The following is a 22,980-nucleotide window of genomic DNA, read 5'->3' on the forward strand; positions in this document are numbered from 1 at the left end:
CTCGTTTTCAAGCGGCCTACGGTCAAGCGCCACACTGTTTGAAATATGTCGCCGAATTTCCCAACAGCAGCCTTCGTGTGCAAATAAATACTCCCCCCTCCCCGTCCGTCCTATCGCCGTTCCTGGACACGAGGGTTGCGCAACAGCCGTTAAGCCCAAGACAAGGTCACGTGGAACTCTGTCTCACGGGCGCCCGAGATATCGTCCGTTCATTCCAACGTGTGCTGCCCGTAAAGCGCAGCACCCCCACGGGTCGAGTGAAACGCCCTTTAGATATGGATGTCGAGGTCCACCCCTTCTGCACAATTTATTGCTCGAATTAGGCGGCCTCCATTGTCCTCGATAGGCACGTTTGTTTGCACTACTCCTCTGCTCTGGCTGGCTACATTTCGGCCATTATGCGGCCGCAGCGGAGGTTATCGCCGCGGCTCGTGTGGCCGTGTGTGGTGCACACCGTGTTGATTCACTGTACGCCACAGCGGTCGCTCGTAACGGGAGACCTTCCTGGAGCCACTATCGTTTAGTAATGCAGTGTCCGACGTTTGACCTGCGTTGCTCGTTACATTGTCATCTTTTCCAGATTCATATTCCGCGAGCGTTGTACACGCAAGGAGCACTGCTCTTTTTCTCATCTATTATTTTCCCTGTGGATAGCGTGGCGTAGCCTTAGCCGCATTTGCGCCACTAAACCAATTTACTCAGCCATTTTATAAAAGGGAGCATCTACCGGTTTTTGATGGCTCTCACGTCTGGCGTACTAAGTGCGAGGATCTGCGTTCGATTCCTAACTGCCGTAGCCACGTTCTGAGAGTCGCAGGATGCTCAAGCCCGAACAACCGTCTTGTATCGTGTGTTCAGATCATATTAGAAATGCCCAGATGGTCTTCGATAATCCAAGTATTTTCACTTCGTGTTTATCGGCAGGATACTTTTGTTTCTTACGCGGTGTTGCTATTTCATAAATAGACTGTCATTATCATCATCAGCCTGTTTGTCAACTGATTCTACTATATCATCGATAACCATTTATCTCTATTCTCTTTCAGCTGTTTTCATGCCTTCAAGTAAGTTCCCCCATGCTTGGAACCTGTGTTTTTAAGGCTTTCGCCTTAAAAGGTCTGCTGTTTCAACGTCGTGTGGGGTCCAATAATCGTAGCTTGTAGAATAGAATCCTACGTAAGCGCCTGAGCTGCGCGCCTATTTCGTCCACTTCGTCTTTGCGCTGTTTGCCTGAGCTGCAGCGCAGTAGGCTCTATTTCGTCTCTTCGTCTTGCGCCGTTCGCGTGAGAAGCAGCGCAGTAAAGCTGTGGAAGACCGTCGCAGGACCGTGCTCCGCACCGGTCCTGCGACGGTGCACCTAGCAAACATGCACGGCCTAGACGGAGGGGGGCACGCTGGTCGCGTTCGCTTCAAGTCGGAGCCGTATACCCAACCTGGCTGCTTCTGCTCGCTAGGCGGCGTGTTCTTACGCTGCTTTCGTATTCCTGAAACTCCATTGAACTGCGCCTATTCGTCGACGCGTTGGCTCAGAGCTTCATTCCACATTGGTACGGGTCCAACTAGGATTTCGCTTTTATATTCTTACAAAGATCTAAGCATTCACATATTCCTTATTCTATTAGACTTCTCGTCACTTTGTTTAAGTATAATATCGCACTTGATAGTAGTAAGAAGAATATTCTCTAGCGCCCTTTGGTCCTTGGTCCACATGCATTACCGCATTTCTGACCCTTAAAAGTAAACCATCTTCCTCACCATTGACTTCTGCGATCGTTATAACTTCACATTTAACTGCATATGTCCACCTTTATAGTGGCTCTGTCATGTAGCGCATTTTTTTTTACGCATAACGTAGCCGGGCAAAACTCGCCTGCTTGCCAACGTATCTTAGGTTTCTCCAGCATCTTCACGCTTTTAGTGTCGTAGTTTAGTACCAACCGAATGGCGAGGATCACATATCTTTTTTTTATTAACCTACCTTTACTTACGACAGATTTATTAACGACAAATTATTTTAAAGAATTTCTCGTTTGTAATCGCAGCCCATGAACCTGTTGTCGTGAGTTACTAACATTATATCCGTAACTTCTGCGTGTTCCTATATATGTTTTAGACGTAACACTCTATCACGCTTGCTTGCTCTAGGATGCTAATGGACAGAACGTACAAGTAGGCAAGTGTCAGATGCGTAGGCGTGCGCACGTGGGGAGCAGAGGTGCGGCCTCTCTCTGCACACTATTTTCATCAGCGGCGATTAGATACACACTTCTGGGAAATGAAACATGTCACTGTTGAAGCTACAGCCAATTCAAGGCCTTGCGCCTTCTTCAAAAGCTTGCGAAAATGCTCGTGCAATAAGCCACAATGAGTCAACCTTCGCGAACCGTAAAGACCTAAACACCATCGCTCACAGAGTCCGCAACGCAAGAAACAATTGATCAGGCGTTCCACACAAGAAGCCATATTGAGCAATGCGGCAGCGAACAGCCTACGTTTCGCAATAACACCGAGGTGCAAGGGTTACACAAGGAAGGTATTTAAAGAAAGCCTACAATTAAACCGCAAGAATAGAATAACATGGCCGCGTCAAGGACACGGCATACCTCCTTACCCTATGCCTTCATGAGGGTTGCAATATACTTCTAGAACTGAGCACGTGGTGCACGATAATAGCGTTCCGTATAATGCGATTTATTTATTTATTTATTTATTTATTTATTTATTTATTTATTTATTTATTTATTTATTTATTTATTTTGTGCATTGTTTTACACGGTATGCATTCGCTGGACACAACATAAGTGAAACGAAATGCACAAGCGGACAGGGCGCATGCGCCCGAGTCTGGAACCCCACAAAAAAAATTATTAAGCTAGCACTGTTCATGCCCCTAAGTTGTGTTGTTGACCACATCATTAGTAAAGATGCCCAGTAAAAGGGAAGCAGTACTTAATGAGCGAATGCCTTTGCGAAAACAGCCCCTGATTCCTGAGAGCTGTAACGAACGTATAAACTCCCTCGTGGCGCTCACTCACTGTTGTCGTCTTGTTCGAAAGTTGGAAAGACATGTGCATCTAGTTTAAAAGTTTAATAATGGAGGCATCAGATGCCACCAGCAACGTACGGCACTATCTTACGTTATTTTATTGTTCGGTTTACGCGCGCGGGCGCTGCCGTGCTGCCATCGCGTGCTCAAAACGTTGTACCGGCATTTCGCTCCTGCAGAGCCCTTGCGAGCAGCTTACGCGACTCAGGGATCTCAACACTAAAACCCTGAAGTAGCTGCAGTATCTTATTTCGAGAGAGACTTCCATATACCTCGCCGGCCACGTATGGTCACCCAAACCGTCAAGATGCTTCAGTTGCCAGTAAATAATATCGCAGTCCAGCTGAACCGTTCTAAACACCGAACTAATCTTAGCCATCATGTACAAACGCAGTCGCTGCGGCCGCTCGTCTCGGAAGCGGAGAAATCGATGTTCCGTGCAGTGTGAGCAGTCCTGGACACCCTCATTCGGATCTAAAACCGGTAATTACGCCGGTACCACTCGAAAGAGACCTCGCCCCCTTGTCATCGAGTCTTCGCCGCTACAACAACCCGCAATTATTGAAGAGGCCCTGATTGACTCCCGGAACCGGCTGCGTCCTTGTGTGTTCTCATTAATATCCCCCGTTCACTCAGGCAAGAGATACATGTAATAACCTCACGAGTACGTGAGCCCGGTGTGTCATTTCCCAATCAGAACACGAGCGACGGATTCCTTTTTTATTGCCCAAGTTGCGTTTTTTGGGGGGCTCCCGGTTATGCAATGCTCGGTGGTCCTCACGAGATGGACCTTACTTTGGGCAAGTATCGTTTTTCACCACCACTGCTCCCACTGTTCCCCCCAGGCATGCGCAGAGATGGTCGCCATGCACGTTTTATCGGCTATCGCATCGCTACTTCGTGACCACCCCAACGTTATAGGGGCCGACCTGTTTGACCCTTCCCTCCCACTCGCCCCCGCTGAGGAACTCTCTGGAACCGAGGCCACACCTGATCTCTTCGCCGCCTTTCGTTGTCGGCAACGCGCACGTGCTAGTATGGGCCGGAATCATCGGGAAGGACCGGCCATTCGCTCACCGTGTGCAACACAGTGTCCGCTCTCGCGTGCTCTATGCATACAACGTGCGCGAAATGGGCGTTTTGAATGCGCGCGCAGTCGTGTTTGTCTTAACAACTTTGGCCCTGACGCTAACTGCTGCTTGTTTATACAAGCAGTTCGATGCAGCGTAGCCGAACCTCGATGCTCGTGCAGATCTCTCAGTTAGCGGACTCACTGTGTTTGAGAGAGCATTCCTGTCGAAGTCGGTGGCACGACCACACAAGAACAGTGTCAAACGTGACGAGGTGACCACGTGAAATCGTTATGGGCCATACAACAAAGCGTTAGTCGATTTGTTTCGTCCTGTTCCTGCGCTGTTTGCACGCGTCAGGACATATACCGCAAAACGCAAATCGGCGCGGTTCTACAGAACGACGTGACGCTGATGGGGCAGGAGATATTTACACAGAAAGTTTCGTTTCTGCTATTTCGCTACATTATTCCATGAAAATGAACACTTTTGATGTCGCACCTTAACCTATATACTTTCAAATTATGCCAAATTTTGAAGGCTTGGAGAGGCATAAATCTTGTCCGCACAGTACCCGCTTCATAAAAAGCTAAGCCTCACCAAATACCAGAGAAAATGCAAAAATAGAGGGGTTCATGCGTGATGAATAACGTCGGAATCAGACGAGCCTGACCTGAGAAAAGCAACAAGGCGGCGAAAGTTACCTTTACAAGTTCAGCATTGTTATTCACGGAAGTTATTCTGTCACGGGGACGTATAATTTCCTAGTCAGGATGCTCTTAACCCCCGGTTTTTGTCATGGCCTCGCAGAAAACTTTCTTGCTTTTTAATTTTTTTTTCTAGAAAAGCGTGATTTCTTTTTCTACATTACAGCATGATAGTACGTACAGTCTGATACGACGCACAACTACACGGGCTATGCTACCTGCGACCGCTTGGCTGTCTAAAGGAGTTCCTATGGTATGTCACAGGCGTCAGCGCTATGCTAAATAAAAATCACCCTCGTGCTTGCCGCCTGTGAAGTTCTGTGGAATGCCAAGAGACATAGGTGAAGCCTACCGTTCATCCAAAACCAAAACATGGTGAAAGCCTCGTAGTAGCCGCATATTTTCGCCAAATGCTGCACGTACCCATTCCTTTCAGAAGAAAGCAAGGCGACTCACAGCCTCGGCTGTGCTGCACCGATACACTGGAACAGAGAGCGGCAGTGCGCTCTGTTCGTCCCGTGATTGTGCAACGCTGCGGCACGCAGGCGAAATGAGCTTCGAACAGAGTTTAGCCGCGCGAAACCTTGAGCCTGCCGTCCGTGATATGCGAAAAGTCGCATCCGCCGCTTATCCGGCCTTGCTCAAGGTTTCGATGTGACAGGCGTTGACTTATTTCATCGCATTGTCGGCCAGAACCTCGTAAGGAAGGCACGTGCTTTGCGTTTCTCCTGCTGTCGGCCGACAACAATTCGCCCGTGCGTGGCTTACAGCTCTGTTATCTTTTCCTCTATTTCTTTATCATCGTTGTTTCAAGTCAATAGAGTGCTGAATGATCCCTGAACTCTATTAAATACTTCATTCTCTTTCACTCGACAGACAGCGCTCATGGGCGCACAAGTGTGTTATGTTTCCCACGTGATTTCCATGCAAAAGGCTTAGGGCTGTTCCTCTAAATAACATTTAAGCGGACTAGTTGAATGCGAAGCATCCGCGGTTTGGCAGGGAAGGGATTTGACGAATCGTCTTCTGCAGCGAACTGTTAATGCTTTTGCGCAACGTTGCGAACTGATACGGAGCGTAGCGCGTCCGTATGGTTTCTTATTGCTTTAGTGATGTCCAGTGACCAATGTTTGCGTTGAAGTGGTTCATTAAGAAGCGGCACACACACCTAAGTTCGCCTCAAACATATGTTCCTGATGGCAACGAAAATAGCTCATGAACTATTCATTTCATTAGTCATTTGTTCAATATCTCCATTAAGTTAGCTCCACATGCTTACATGACGTAATGCTTTGCGGTAACCCAAGCGAATAAAAGAAATTCGATTGAGGGGCTCCACATGTGCCGCGTAATATTACTCTTGAACTCCCCGCGTTTTAGAATGCGCTGCCTTCTTTTTATGCGTTAGTTAGCCTTAGGGCGTCAGCAGGCCACACGTGATAGTGCCGTTAAGCGTCCGGCATGAGTTCTAAAGGATATCTGCACAGTGTGGACCATAGATTCAGCTCTACAGATCTGGAGGCCCGTTGTGGGCACGTTTCGCATGCCACAGATCGCGTTGTCTGTTTGTACCTCAGGGCATGTCCATAGAAGGGGATGCAAGCCGGCTTGCCACTCTTGCGCCGTACAGAACGGCCAGCTCGAACGCGCTATCTATCCTCCCTTGCACGAGGACAACCACGCTCATGCGAACTCTTCGGGGGGATACGTCCACTTTATGAGTGACGCCCCTCGGTAGGTCGTAACCACGCGGAAATACAATAGCTTGCGTGGTACGCAGAAGAAATTCGTTGTGAATATCCACAAATTCGGAGCGTCGCATATGCCACCTGTCATATTCTAACGGGGATATACCCGTTACTTTTGCTAGTGCGCTTGCTCCCTTCTATACCGGTCCATAATTTTAGACTGTTGTGTCATTGTATTAGCCCATCAGGACGGCAAGATGGGCTAATGCATCTTGAAAAAAAACTTTGCGTATACTTCAACAATGCTAAAATATTCCCGCGAGTTGAAGAAGCATGTCGTTTGCGGGCCAAAGCAGAGGTGATCGCTTGTTTTTCGTTTTATTTGCTTATCCATGAAAGCACAAATCCTCTTTACAACACGTGCAGCTTTGATCCAGCTAAACTGCAGTGAAAAACTGCGTGCATTAACGCGGCGGGCTTCACATTTCCTCCAGCGCTGTGGTCATTTTTGGCACGATATAAGCCCGAGGAGGAGGAGAAAGTTTTATTGAAGGAGGTGATGCCTCTTATCCCCCCGGGCTGGTCGACGTCCCTAGTCCGGGACGTCATTGGTCGAAGCTGCCGCCCAAGCCCGCTGGACCTGAGTTCGCTGTTCCTCTAGTTCCTGAGCTATTGAGCAGGGTCGCCTCCCAGTCCTGTTTGGTGGGGTAGGAAAAAACTCTTTGTTTATCAGTGCGCGAAAAAAACTACTTGGCAATGAAGAATTACAATTAACATGCACTGATGCTAGTTTCTTACAAATATTCGTAAAATGAACACTGGAGCTATAGTTTCTGCAAGTCGCAAGGATGGCGGTTCACCCAGCATCGGAATTATGGTTACCACTTGAACTTCCCTAAACTTTGTCAAGCTGATAACCGTACGAAGAGCGCAAGAAACATGGCCAGGCGAAGAACCCACACACGCCGCTGACTTTCAGCAACGTAGCGTTTTAGGCGCGTTGGTGTGAGATAATGAGGTTTTTAGCGCAAGAAACGACAAGGACAAAGTGACACACACAGACTCACAGACGCTGACTTTCGACAACTTTTAATAGCGAAGTGAAGACCATACATGTATAGTATGGACTCTGTGGAGGCATATATAGAAGTAAGAACAGTTATCAACCACGTCGATGACTACGCAATAAAAAAAAACACGCGTGACGCACTGTTTACGTGCGAGGACATCGACAAAGCTTTAAATTGTTTCGGATATTTCTGGATTTAGTCGGTTCGGTGAGTTGTCAAACATTGGTCCTAATAAAAATATATACAGTTTGCTACAAATGCAACAACGTGACATGATTCTTAATTCTTAAAAAAAGGCTGAAGTTCAGCTGAAGATTTAAGCTTGAAGACATGAAAAATCGTGAACACGGGGAGTCTCTGGAGCGGACGTTTCGACAAGCGGACTTGTCTTCTTCAAAGCTGCAACTCAGAGTATTATTCGCCTTGGCTTCTATAGCTGCGGGTTTCTTTGGTAATTCTGGTGAATAAATGCACGTTGGATTGCATTTCAATGAACTTATGTTATTTATTGCTCGTAGTGAGTGTCTTAAAAGCAGGATTTCCCATATAACTAACATCGTGAGAAATTTTCAGCATTTCTTCCCAGTAAAGGCAAAGCGTATGTACCTTGTTCCACGCGCTATTCGGATCGTCATCCAAAGAACGCATGGCCAACATGTCACCAAATGTACCTGTTAATAATAAAAAAATTATTGTTCGTCTTTTTATTATTAACAAGTACATTTGGTGACATGTTTCTCGTATTTTTGGGTTTATGCAGATGTAATTTCTGCGAACATGACTACTGTGATTTAGAGCGCAGTAAATAAGAGTTAGTTCAAGAAAGGGACATAACTAGTAAGTGTCCAATATCTGCCGTGTGAACATCTTGGTGAACTCTTCTGTTACGTGTGGACATTCGGGTTTTGTGAAGGTTTATGCTATGTCAACTCTTCTATCACATGAACACTTGTGTTGCAATGTTTGGACCAAGTATGTGAATGTCCATCCATGTGTTTATTTTTCTAGTTTTGTTGTTGTTGACAGCTTAACGACAACTATCATGCAAGAGAAGAGGAGCAGATAGCGCCCCGCATGGGAACTAAGCTCTTCTCGAGTGCATTTATTTTTAAGAACTACTGCGTTTTCATGTGGGGCAGTACAACACAGACAAACATCATGAAGCTGATATTCATGCTGAAGAATGCGCTTAGGGTGATTGCCGGTGTTCCTTACAGAACACATTATGATCCACTGTTTAAAGTCTATCATATTAAGCACCTATCCAATATGTACCATCATCGTATTCTTCAGCTACGAGAAACACGTATGGAACATGCCACATTATCGGTATCCGAAGTCGCTCATCTCCATACCAACATTCAACTGCCCTACGTGACACCACAAGTCTACACCTCACTCTTTCTTTGCCTGCAAAGTTTTGCGGGAAAAAAAAGAGCGTTCCACACTCGCCGTCATGCCCACAAGCGGCACTCTCACTCCCAGGTTTAAATGCACAGATATATTCAAAAAAGTGTACGGGAGCACGACCGCCCCCGTAGCCCGATTGGTAGAGCATCGGACGCGTTATTCGAAGGTTGCAGGTTCGGTCCCTGCCGGCAGCAAGCTGTCGTTTCGTCCACTTCAATTTCTTCACATTTACGCCATAATTGCTGCAGATAACTTCCCCTATATACTTCCTGGGCCTTGATTGTCTGTTGGTTATCATTAAGGCTGTGTCTATTCATGAAAATTTCATACTTCATCTCGCAACGCATTTCGTTAATTTTATTCGTGCGCTTTACCCCGCTATTGTTTCTCTCTAATCAGTATTGAATCTGTCATGATATGTTACTGTATTTGTAGTAGGCTATATTTATACTGCACCATGTGTTCCGCATCATTTGGAGTTTTTCTTGCAAATAGCTTTGATATTTGCTGTTTCTCTATTGGCCGTTCCGCTGCATACGTGTGGATTAAACCGCCACTTAGGGCTTTTGTATTTATGTATTTATGTATGCGTGTCTCTAATCAAGACTCAGACAAAGATATACGGTGTAGTAAATAGATGCACACGGCAGTCTGAATTTAGAAGCGCGAAGGTCAGGCGAATCAACGCGATAGTACAGCTGAACGATCGCAGCGCCGTCTCCCTGTAGTGAGTTTTGTAGGAAATTTTATGGCGCTAACTGCTGTCCTTACCTATGGAGTGCGATTTGCCACCCAGCAAGCTACTTGGCAGATGGGAGAAATAAAACACTTTAATGAGTAGTTTCAGTATGTTCACTTCCCATATTGCGGCACGGTAGGTTTAGCAGGGGGCCCATCAAAGAGCCTGCAAATGCAAATACAAATGAACGCCAATAAACTCCATGCCCTCCCACTGGCGTCCGCGTATCGTAAAATTGCTGCAAGCGTCAGATGTTGCGCACCTCTAACATCTCTGTTACTCCCGCGCCAAGATTCGCACTTATCGAAGGTTATATGTGTGGATAAACTGAAGCTGGATATTTTATTTTTCAGAGTGAATGTTTTTAGCGACAAAGGACTCGCTTACGTATATTGATAGAGAGCACAATTCCTTCTATTTGTTGGCAACAATATTAGCTCGCACGAAGCTCCTGATGTCGTCAATGGGAGATGAATCATATCCTGCAATATCGAACCTAAACGCCCACATCATTCAATAGAGAGAGTTATTAACCATGCCACATTAACGTGCAGTAAACAACCCAACAGTGCGGCAATCCTTTCCGACCTTCATATTGAGGTAGGGACGACGCAGATGATCACCGTATTATCTTATGACTGATGGAGAAGGGAGCCACAACTGAAGCTATCTAAAAATTCTAATCACGCAGATCAGGCGCTGAACACTACATTCGCAGTGTGTAAACAAGTACGTGACTCTGCGACGCCTTTTGTTTGTATTTTTTATTCTTTGTAAACCTTGCAGGTTGAACCGAACGAGGCTAGTTTTCCTATAGTCTTAGTTGTCAGTACAGAGTTCTGGGGACCCCGAAGCCAGGAACCCCTGACCCCCAGGAGCGAGGCTAAATACTAGAGCATTATCCCTTTCTGTCGTGGCCTTTAGTAGCTTTTACCTGCTCACAATGCATGCTACATCGGCAAACAGTCTGCTGGTACTGCGATATTGCGGGAAGCACTCTGCTCGTTTTGCTAAACCATCGCAGAGCCGCGCGACGCGTAACTGCTTCTTTATGGTATGCAGCTAGTCAGCGCAAACAAAATATTTACGTTCGAGATGCGCCGCATAACCAATATGCGTCATCCATCAAATCTGGGACAATAAGTAAAAGAATTTTGGAGAGTAGCTGCTGCGAGAAGCCATCCACTTGGGAATACCGTACGCCATCCGCATGCAAATATAACCCAACTGACACGTCCTGTTCCGTTTTGAGAGATCGCGAGGCGCCGATCTCGTGAACGGCTAAGCACTTGGAGAGTGGCTCGAAGAAAACAACGGCAACCCGTTGCGACCCAAGCTGGACAATGAGCGTTCTCACCCGCGACCTCCTCGCCCGCCTCCTTTCGTCGGAGTGCCTGTCCGCAGATGGGCATATGGTGCGCGTTCGAAAATCGTGCTCTCTCACCTTCGTCGTCCAGGTGGGTGAGCTGGGAGAGAGTGTGTGCGGCCCGGACACGCTGCGTTATGTGGCGCCGCATAAAAACCTCGAATCCGGAGCGTCCGGAGCCATAAGTCACCGTCTTGGTGTCCGCGTCCGTTGTGGAAGACCATCTTCGGACAAGGAGCGACCTAACGGACTTGGCACCATGAACATCAAGGTGAAACCCGTGCTCCCCTCTTTTTTGTATATTTTTTTTTTACTTTTTTATCTCTTTGTTGTTGTTTTTTTTACTTTTTCACTTTTACTTCACATTCATTTCCTCGTTTCGATATTTCAGTCCTTATCTCTTATGACAGTCCTTATCGTGTATTTTAATCATTATCGCGCATTTAAGTCCTTATTGCAACCTGCCGCGGTGGTCTTGTGACTGTGGGGCTGGACTGCTGCCCCGAAGGTCACGGGATTGAAGCCCGACCGCGGCGGCCGCATTTCGATGGAGGTGAAATGTTTGAGGCCCGTGTACATAGTTTGAGGTGCACGTTAAGGAACCCCGGGTGGTCGAAATTTCTGGAGCCCTCCACTACGGCGTCCTTCATAATCATGCCGTGGTTTTGAGGCGTAAAACCCCAACAATTTTATTACATTATAGTTATTATTGCGCATGACAAAAGATAGCGTACGACCACAGAAGGACAAAGAAATTTACTAAGAAGGCCCTATGTTAAACTAATGTAAGTATTCGTTTACACAGGTTTTATTAGTTTCTCTTCATCTACCGCTAAATGGCCGATTCTGGTAATGAGGTAAGGTGGAACACCACTCCTATACAAAGCGAGCGGATGAGTGGAATCACAACTGAATTACCAACGTTACATAGGCCAAGAATTATAGCTCTGTCCTAGAAAGGCAAACAACGCCGAAAGCCCAGCTCTAGCTGATTGACGCAGAACTTATATTCCAAGAGCGGCATTGTATTGGCAAAGAAAATCAAGGTTCCGATTGTATTTCCTTAAGTGCTGGACCTCATCTTACTCACCTCCCCTGCCACCTAGCTATAAGTGAGCTGTTCAAAGTTAAGTGCTTTCATTTTAACACAGAACATGAAAAAGGAGCACAGTTCTGGCCATCCGAACCGCAGCACACATCGACTTGGGCGTCCCTTCCTTCCTGAATGCTGACAAGATACTTTATTTTTAAGTTCAAAAGAGCGTTCACAGCTTTTAACGGTAACACTTCTGCGTTACAGAAAACAGCCAAAGACTCGCGTCTGTCGGACGTTGTCCAGAAGACTTAGTTCGTCCACCACTGACGTGCTACTTGGGGTGGCAGACCATGAATGTCAATTATAGCAGTTGCCAAGCGGGTATCGCGGGGACAGAGCTAAATTGCAGGATTTTTGTGCATAGCACCATAAAGACTAATGAGATGACTTTTCATCCTATCAGACTGCTTGCGCAAGCGAAAAAGGGGCTTGCCAACTTCTACGACCACGTTACACGCATCGTGACCCCTTAGATCAAAGTTCATGCACCACCATACCAGATCGTTCAGAGGCTTTTGTAGATGTCGATAAGTCAATTATAGAAGCTTAAGGGCGTGTTCCTTGCGTAGGTGTTTTCTGGGCAGCAGTTTAACAGGCACCCTGCAATACGTCTTTCAGAAAGCTTTTTTTTAAGAGGGGAGCTCTTTAGGCTTTTCGTCGCGCCGGGCAGTGAACAGAAACTATCAGCACCACAAATCGGCACGCGCTCTTTTCGTCGTCTTCTTCCTCTCAGTCCTCTTCTTCACCTTCTGCTTCGTTCCCGAACATTTGCTCCGATTTCGCCAGCGCGGGATGGAATAACTCTGATGGGTTAGAGAACGAGTACAGAGATATAGAGAAAGAAAGAGAGAAACTCTTGGCGAGGCGGGATTCGAACCCACGTACTCGCGATCCGAAGGCGAGCGTCCTAACCATTAGGCTATAAAGGCACGCTAGCAGAGCATAGCAGACCCTTGTATAGTATGGCATAGCGAGGTGGCAGGAAAGGGAAGTGAGGGTGGGGAGCAGAGAAAGGAGGAGGGGAGAGAGTAAAGCATAGCATAGAAAGAAAGATAAAGAGAGGAATAGAGAGGAAGAAAGAAAGACAGAGAGAAAGAAAGGCAAGAAAGACAGAAAGGGAAAATGAAGAAAAAGAGATAAATAGAAAGGTATAGAAAGAAAGGGGAAGCAAGAAATAGAGAGAGAGAAAAAGAAGGGCAAGAAAGAGAAAGATAGAAAGAGCGAGAAAGACAAAGAAATACGTAGGAAAGAGAAAGAAAGAAACAGAAATAAACAGACACAAAAACGGCACAAGAAACAGAGACACGAGAGAAACAGAAAGAAACAGAGGAAGAAAGAAAGAAAAATATAAAGAGAAACAAAGAAGGAAGCCCCGCTCCGCACTTGTTTCAGGCTTTGCACCTCTAGTGCGAAGCGGCCTTGATTTCTGTATTTCAACGGCTTCCCCTGAAGGCATCCTTCCTTCATCAAACACCTAGCACACCCTAAAGCTGCTGGCAGCAGCAACACCGCCGGAATTTTTTCTCAAGTCCAGCCATGTCCGCAATTACAGGTATACAGCGATCATATAGCCCACTGTCATGGCCGTGCTCTCGTGCCTAAGAATAAATAGTTCTTCCAAACCGTTTACGCTCTTACGCAATCATATAAGCAATATAAGTTTTAAAAGAAACCGAGCGACGCTCTATACGAGGAATGCGAAACGAAGAAGACTGCGCGATTGCTACGGTAGAAATCTGAGACGTCCTCGTCTGGCTTCACCCAGTGCGTCTGCGATTTCAATTTCACTTTCAATATTCGGATGATTACGCAAGGAATTCCTATAGACGCGTTTCATAACGTCCGCTGCTGATGCTTGTTTTTCCTTATACACCGGTCAAGTCAAGCTTGAATAGAGCAGTAACAGACGTATTCGGAGCATTTTTTTAACGTGCAGTACATAGCGCGATGCTTCGTTGCATCAGAACTCAAAGACAACGACAGGAACATTGCTCGTTCATTTCTTTGTGTTGTGAGTGACTGAATTCTTCCTAACTTTTTTTTTACAAAGCTCTGGCATCAAACTAAAGAGCTTCTGACTGCGATGACGAAGAATTCTGCGAATTTTTTCCGATTGTCGAAAAAAAACGGCAACCGACGCAGCGACTGAAAATTGCCAGAATTTAATGATGTTTCACAGCGAAAGCCTTAATCGCAACACAACCGAATGAAAGAAACACAGAGTGTTCAAAGGAGTACTGACACAAAAAACAATTTAGTTGTGCTCCTTTCTTTTTTTGCGTCAAATGAAAGATCAATCCCTCGAGAACCTATAGCAAATGTTCTGGTAAGCGTCAGTGCACTCCGAAAATGTAATTACGGCATGTTTTTAAAATCTAGTTTCGGTTCTTCCTTTATCCTGACGTCACGATATGGTATGAGCTTCTTGTCACGTGCTCGCGCAAGATATCGTGACGTTTACACAGCCGCTCCACTCCGTGGCTCCGTTGGTAACGCACAAGCGGTCATTTTGAATGTTTTCGTACCTCACGTCACCAGAACTAGCCATAGTGGTGCGCGAAATAACCAGAATTGGCACGTTAAATAGCCTGAAGTCACGATAGTGTCGACGCCAGTAGGGGCACTATGACAAAATAAACTTTAATATCAAAATAACATATCTTAGCAGTCAATGGTTTTCACGCTTGCTCACAGCCCTCTCTGTATACAGGAGATTTGTATGACAGTGTAAACTCAGCTTCGAAAATGGGTATGTTAGTACGCCTTCAAGTACACTTCGGCAGGTTACGCAAGCATGCAGCGGTCATGCGCCTCTAAAGTGCCCCGTCATTGCTGCTTAATGTCAGTGCCCTGGTCTGAATCTGCAGAGATTCAACATTTCGGCGCGTGTGAACTTATTTTCCTCAGCCAAAGTAATCGTGAACTTCCCCGGTCAATGCTTACACACTGTGGGTTTTTGCGTATTCAGCAAGGGCACTTGGAGTCAAGTGCCGTTTCCAGACGTCGCACTCTTGCTGTTTCACTCTTTTCTTGAGATTACTGTTCTTGAAAATGTGCTTCCTTTCCCAGATATCGCAAGATTTTTGGACGCGTATGTACGTACGTACTCTTCTCACCAGATGATTTGCCGTTAAAGGGACTGTCTACCGCTCGGAAAAATTTTTCTGATTGTGGTGAAAATGAGAAGATCGTTCGTCACATCGGCGGCAACGAGCACGCTTTTGCCCCATAAAAAAAGGAATTATATTTTTAATTTGATGTTGAAAATCCTGGAGGAATTACCGCTAGCGTCACCCAACGGCGATGTGGTTCAATCTACTGGTAGGACAAGAAACCCTCGCAGGTAGACTCATTTTGCTTAAAAACAAACATGTATAACTTGAAATTGTATTTTACGCATTTGAGGCACCTTTCGGTTACGCCAGAGAGTACTTTTTTGCTTTTTTTTTCTCACGCATCCAAAAAGGCGCCCGGTGGCGCTGCTTGCGGCGCCGTCTTCGATTTCATCTGCTCAACTCATGCGCTATGTCATTCGGCTCTCCACGCTGGTCGTACTGCGCCGCTGTATTGTTAGGATGTCTCACATGTGCTGCGCTGTGAAGGCGCGCATTTATTGTCTCTTTTTGATGAATCGACTTGGCTTGGTTTGCAGCAGAAATGCTAAAATAAACGCACAGACTGCGATTACAGCAAAACAAGTGTTCTGTAATCGTATAATAAGGCTTCATTTAACCGCTAGCGCTCTGAAAACGACTGTTACATTCATTACAATATTGTTCAGTGAAAATAAAGTAATCCTACAGAAATCACATGTGCTTTCGGTTTTATTTTTTAACAGCACTACAATCGTCATCGCGTCTACCAACCAGTGTTGTGGGCATGTTTCATGCCAATGGAAGAAGACCGAACGCAGATCGAAAAATTTTGTTTTAAAAATTTTTACTCACTTTCCAGAGAAACCGCTGCAAGGTTGGGCACTTCAGACGTTACGCTTTCTATTGCTGTACAAAGCAGAATGGAGAACGGTAGACAGTCCCTTTCAACTTGCTTTTTCATTTTCTCAGACTGCAGGCCGAAGTGGACTGTGTAGTATATCTTACTGCCCATGATTTTGTTTCATCTACACTTCTGAGGAGCCTGTATTGTTCTTTTTGTTATTATTAACTAGTTGTAGTAGTAGTAGTGGTGGTGGTGGTAGTAGTAGTAGTACTAGTAGTAGTAGTAGTAGTAATAGTAGTAGTAGTAGTACTAATAGTAGCAGCAGTAGTAGTAGTAGTAGTAGTAGTAGTAGTAGTAGTAGTAGTAGTAGTAGTAGTAGTAGTAGTAGTAGTAGTAGTAGTAGGAGGAGGAGGAGGAGTAGTAGTAGTAGTAGTAGTAGTAGTAGTAGTAGTAGTAGTAGTAGTTCAAAGGGAATACATTTTCGAGCTTACCAAGCGAGTGAGCGTCCACGAGAAAGGCTTCAGAAAACTTAGGAAGGCCGAAGCGACGGTCGCTTACACTTTTCAGGAGATCACTGTTGCGGCCGGCCCTATTAAGAGGGAAATCAGTCGGGGCGGCGCCACGTTTGCAGTGCACGAGAATCGCAAGAAAATTGTCACGACTACCGCCACCTAAAGTGATGAGTATTTAGAAAAAGGACACGATACAGAGCACCATCTGCTTCCCTATGGCAGAGCAACAAGATGGCACTAAAGCTCAGAAGAGCACCCTTACAGGTGGACGGTTCACTAGAGCTCACAGCACTTATGAAGAGTGAACATCCATGCAAGTGACACCATTGGTTTCTGTGACACGTGTGTTGACAACAATAATAATATAATATGTGGGTTTTACGTACCAAGGCCACAGTATGGTCATGAGGCATGCCGCAGTGGAGGCCTGGCTCCGGAAATTCTGACATTTGGTGTCGCTCAAAATGCGCTGAAATTGCACAGTACGCGAGTCTCTAGCATTTCGCCTCCATCGAAACGCGACTGCCGCGGCCGGGCTCGAAACCGCGACTTCCGGGTATGTAGGCGTTGCTTCGTCAGCACATTCGACGATACCGAATGGGAGTCTTGAAAAAAAATAAAATTCTCACACGGCCCCTTATGCATTCGCCTGAGACGACTCGAAGGCGAAAGCCATCTTCTTCTTTTTTCTCAGTCGACGTATTGATTCCCCGCCCCTACGAAAGCTTACTGCGCCTCGCCTGGTTTTGCACTGCCTCCATGATCGGTCTACGTTTGACCAAGCAACCATTTCATGTGAGGACGCCGCAAATTTTCGCAATCTGTGGCGTCGTCATGACAACTCATAGTGACGTCATCGAGTGATGATTTTTTGCATCACTCGTATTGATGCCAACGGCGCCGACAGTCAATTTTCGCGTTTGATGAGGCCTCTTAGGCTTTCGCCTTTTATAACTGAAATGGCTTGCTCGTCCACCAAGGAAAACGATAAGGATATTCCTTCGAATTCATTTGTTTATTTATTGAAATGCTTCCAGCATTCGAAAGCACTACAGAAAGGCACCGGGAAAAAGTGGTACAAGAAATGCTACAATGCATATTCTAAAACTCGATGTTATGGGCATCAGTTGTGGTAGCAATTGTAACGACATGTTGGCTTGATGCGACTTCTACTCGTGAGCCTGACATTTTATGAACAAGCAACATCGATTATGGGATACTGGTGGACTGGTGCCTTCGTAACCAGTATGAGACAATAATTAGAACCCACCTCGGCAACAAGCTCTACATACTTAAATTCATTTTGCAGCAAGTCATTGTTATACGTAAAAGCAGCGTGTACACTTTCGCGTTATCAATTTACTGATTCATCGATCATAATAATCATATCTGGGGTTTAACGTCCAAAAACCACAATATGATTATGAGGCACGCCGTAGTCGAGGGCTCCGGAAATTTCGACACCTGGGGTTCTTTAACGTGCACGTACACGGGCCTCAGACATTTTCGCCTCCATCGAAAATACAGCCCCCTCGGCCGGGATTCGATCCCGCGACCTTCGGGTCAGCAGTCGTGCACCATAAACACTAGACCTCCATGACGGGGCTGATTCATCTATGAAGGTAGGTAGGTAGGTAGGTAGGTAGGTAGGTAGGTAGGTAGGTAGGTAGGTAGGTAGGTAGGTAGGTAGGTAGGTAGGTGGGTGGGTGGGTGGATAGATAGATAGATAGATAGATAGATAGATAGATAGATAGATAGATAGATAGATAGATAGATAGATAGATAGATAGATAGATAGATAGATAGATAGATAGATAGATAGATAGATAGATAGATAGATAGATAGATAGATAGATAGATAGATAGATAGATAGATAGATAGATAGATAGATAGATAGATAGATATCATCATTATCATTATCGTAATCTTGTTTTAAGGAAACACTTATTTGCAGGATTTTAATTAGTGCCACGATTATATGATGACGATCGTGATCACGATGATGATTATGCAACGATCATTGCTCACACTTAGTAATACCTCTCGCCACAAAGCTGTTTACAATCCTCTGCACTTTACGTCAAAGCGTGTCGCCAGCTGAAAAGCAACACCGAGTCAAACCTTTCCCAATTTGCACGTTCACATTCGCAGGTTCTCTTTGCACTGACAGCCGTGCTCGCTGTGGCGGCAGCCGAACGCGCAGGCTACAACGCAGGCGCATACAACCCGTCGCTTTACAACACCGGAGCTTATGCCGGCGACTACTACAACCGAGGCTACTACGATCGCCGAGGCTACGGTGATCAGTACTACGGCAGAGACGGCTACTATGGCGGCTACGCTGGCGGCCGCTACGCAGCCCCGTACCGATCAGCGTACGGATATGCTCCGGGATACTCATCAGGCTACGCGGCCGGCTACAACCGGCCGTACAGTGGCGCCTACGGCGGCTACTCTGGCTACAGGGGATACGGAGCGTACGGTTCATCCGCGGGACACGCGGGCTACCCTGGTTACACCGACAGTCGCTACGGACGTTCCCGTTACGGAGGTGCCTACAATCCTTACGGTACCTACAGAAGCTTCCTCTTTGACGACCGCTACAACCAATACATGTACAATCGAGGCTACTACGGGGCACCGTACGGGGGCGCTTACGGTCCTTACGAACAACGCACCCAGCATGGGTACAGCTACGGCTACTCCTCGCCTAACAGCCAAGTCTACAGCTCTGCGGGATACCGTGCTTAAACGCGCGTAAGGCGAGGGCAACCGTCTGAGGTTGTATAACGGAGCGCAAAAGAACCGCAGCGCTGTTTTATGAGCAATATCGGCAGCTTCTTTTCGTTATATTAGGAATTGTTTTGTCGCTTTAGCCAAAGTTTTTGCAAACATGAAAGTGCTAAAGCGAAGATGTTTATTGTATGGCTGCGAGCGCTCACGAAATAAATCTGTTTTTTAACTCACAGCATCTTGTCGCTCTATGTTATAGGAGCTGTCACTGACACTCTTAACTGGACTCACGAAAGCTTTCAGTTCGCAAGAACTGCTCATCATGGCACGCCGCTATCGCCAATAATCGCCTTATCTTTTATCCCTATACGGCGGTACCGCTATTTCAGCGATTACTCTCGACGCACATCTACGCGTACGGCTTCGTGAATCCAGCCATCGTTACCTTAGACCATAGATCGCTGATCTTATCTATACGGCTTTGAACAACTCATCGAGTAAATTTAGAAGCCTCACGCATATCAACAAACCCGTCAGCTGTACAAATAACTGCATGAGCGTGTGCTTGAATACTCAGTCTAATACATTCGAATAGGCCATTCGTGTTAGCCGAGGGATGCGTAAGTGGCCACTCTTTAAAGTACGCATGTCTTTCTCGGCAAGAAGACGCACAGAGAGAAAAAAAAAGGCAACCGAAAAGTTAAAAAGGTCAGAACGGTACTAATTTTGTGTCACCAGTGATGGCCCCCAATAAATGCGTCACTGTTGTGATAAAAATTTCGGCGTTTGTGCAATGTTCATTTCACCATAGTGCTATATGTCTAAAACAAAAGGAAGCTACTAATTAGGGTTGCTAAGTTATCTACCCATCGCGGGAGGGGGGTGAGGCTAAAGGCTCACTGCCCCCCCTCCCCATTTAATTACGGCTCTGACCTTGTCTCCCACATGTGATTGTACAGAGTGGCAGCCGTAGGTATTCCAAAACCTTTGCCGTTAAAGATACCGTGGTGTAAAACCACCATGGATCGTTACATTTACTGTAATAGAGGGTTAAATGCCATTTGTATGATTATCATGCTATTTCCGCTAACTGCGACATTTTTCATAGCCTGTGTGGGGACTGTAAAGATGAACTACTCTCGGAACACACAGAGACAGTCACGCGGTCGTGCAACAACAAGTGTACATTTATTAACCTGCTTTTACCCCACGGCCAGCTTGCCTGCCGAATCTAATACATAGCTAGTAACACGCTAAGTAACCTCATACACTGCCAATACAATGCCCAGAAAACATAACACACACAATGTACCGCGAATGCGGCGTCGCCGACGTTCGACTCACCACGAGGGGGTCCACGGGAAACGAGCCGCGGTATCGTCCCCATGGACCCACCGCGGGAGACGTCCGTCTGCACACGCCGCCAAACCCCAAAGAGCCTCGCTGATGTTCCTTGCGCGCCAATCTATGGATATATGGATGGATAGATGGATGGATGGATGGATGGATGGATGGATGGATGGATGGATGCTATGAACGTACTCCTTATAACGGGGCGGTGACATGTGTGCCACCAGCCTCGACAAAAAAAGAACAAAACTATTTTTTTTCTTAAGGTGGCGTAATGCCTCGTCTACTACGATTAAATCAATCTTACTATAGCAAAAAAAAAAAAACAAATTCACGGCCCCGTTATCTGCCCCTTACGGTAGAATGTCATTACTTCTTCCACTATTTATCTTTGTCCTTTATCTCTAGTTTTCTGGCACCAGTACTCTAACCGTCTGTTATTTCTATCGCTGGCTTGGTCAGGTCCCTCAAACCCAAAGCTTCATGTAGGCTCGTGCCCAAACGTACACCTGGTTGCATATTTAACTCCACATTCAATCAGAACATGATTTGTCGTTTCCTTATCTACCCCACAGAATGTACATTGTTCTTCTTCTTTAATGAATCTCGCTTTATAACTACGCGTTCCAAGGCAACCCGACCGGACTTCAAACAGTAAGGCGATTCCCCTGAAATTATCAGAAAATGCCTCTCCCCTTCTTTCCTTTTTGCCCTTTCGGTAGTTCCTGATAACCGGTTTTTTTTTTTCCGTCGCTGCCATCCAGTAAATCCTCTCCGCCTCTCCGACTTTTCGTTAAAAGCCCTTTGTTGCCACATAACTTACACTGCCAGCCGTATATTTACTGGTGATCCTCCTAGTTCTTTTTCTCCGCTGTGAGCCAACGCTCTTTTTATACAAATACCGGAACTTCTTCTCTGCCCATCTTCCCTCTTTCATATTCCTTAACCTCTCATCGAACCTTATTTTGCTCTGAGGTTCCCTCGCCTCAAAACCTGTCCATCGCATATCGCCCTTTACAGCCTTATTTGTCGACTTCCCGTGAGCGCCCAACGCGAGGCGTCCCACAGTCCTTTGATTTACATCCATTCCTGCTCTGACCTCATGCGCGCCGCTGAGTTCCCAAATGGAAGCCCCGGAACCATTACACCTTTCCACAGGCCTCGAAGCACCTCGTACCTCTTGTATCCCCCAGGGGCGTAGCTATGGGGGGGGGGGGGGGGGGTTCAATCCCCCCCCCCCCGGAAATTTTCAATTTAGCTTGCGTATATATACAAGCACACATACAAACGCACGCACGAATACACATAAAGTATGGTTTAGCCCCCCCTCCCCCCCCCCCCGAAAAAAATTTCTTGCTACGCCCCTGGCATCCCCATAGCGTTCTGTGCTTCATTATTGCAGCATTCCTCTTTCCCTTCGCTGCCGAGGCTTTTTCCTGTATTTCCGTGTACCTATCACCCTCATTTACCCATACTCCGAGGGTAAGTGTATTCACTTACCCTCGGTATTTCTTGGCCCTGTACTGACACCGCCTGATCATTGGAATCATTGAATACCATCAATCCACATTTTGTTACACTAAATCCTAGTCCTAGAGCTTCACCTTACCTTCCGCATAAATCCGCCAGCCGCTGTATATCATCCCGACTGTCCGCAAATAAGACAATATCATCTGCATAAAATAAACCCGAAAGCTTTCGCTGAATCATCACTCCGCGCTGTTTGTGTGTCAGATTAAAACCAATGTTGCTACCGTCTCGCGCTTTTTCTACCCTCACCATGTACAGCATGAATAACAGCGGGGACAAAGGACGTCCCTCTATCAGCCCCTTGCTAATATCAACGTTCTCTTTGCTACAAACTCTTTCCCATTCTATGCAAACTGTATTTTCTCGATATATCTCCCTCAAAAGCTGTATACAGTCGTCGCCTATGCCCATTCCTTTCAATATATCCCACAAAATTTCCTGATTAACGTTGTCGTACGCCCCAGTGATGTCTAGAAAAGCCACGTACAAGGGCCTGTTTTCTATTTTAGATATTTCTATACATTGAGTAAGTTGAGTTGAGTTGAAGAAACTTTATTTGTCCAACGGTAGTTATTGTGTACGGGGCTAGGCTGCCAGGGATCCATTGGGCTCCATTGTAGAAGGGATTATCAATCTTAATGAGCTGGCCCACTCCAGGGCGCGAGGGTTAACTATCCGGGACCATGGATGACCTCTGGGTCAACCTGGAAGATTGGTAAATAC

The 22,980-nt window shown here is 46.2% G+C and overlaps 1 protein-coding gene across 1 annotated transcript; it reads left to right on the plus strand.

Annotated features, from left to right (window-relative positions):
• Positions 1-18,259: 18,259 nt before the first annotated feature.
• Positions 18,260-19,395, plus strand: LOC125758651 (keratin-associated protein 21-1-like). The gene is made up of 2 exons (XM_049416075.1): positions 18,260-18,265; positions 18,796-19,395. The coding sequence occupies exons 1-2, from the start codon at positions 18,260-18,262 to the stop codon at positions 19,393-19,395; spliced, it is 606 nt and encodes a 201-aa protein (XP_049272032.1).
• Positions 19,396-22,980: the final 3,585 nt, after the last annotated feature.

This window comes from Rhipicephalus sanguineus, chromosome 5, assembly GCF_013339695.2.
Source record: "Rhipicephalus sanguineus isolate Rsan-2018 chromosome 5, BIME_Rsan_1.4, whole genome shotgun sequence".
Taxonomy (NCBI): domain Eukaryota; kingdom Metazoa; phylum Arthropoda; class Arachnida; order Ixodida; family Ixodidae; genus Rhipicephalus; species Rhipicephalus sanguineus.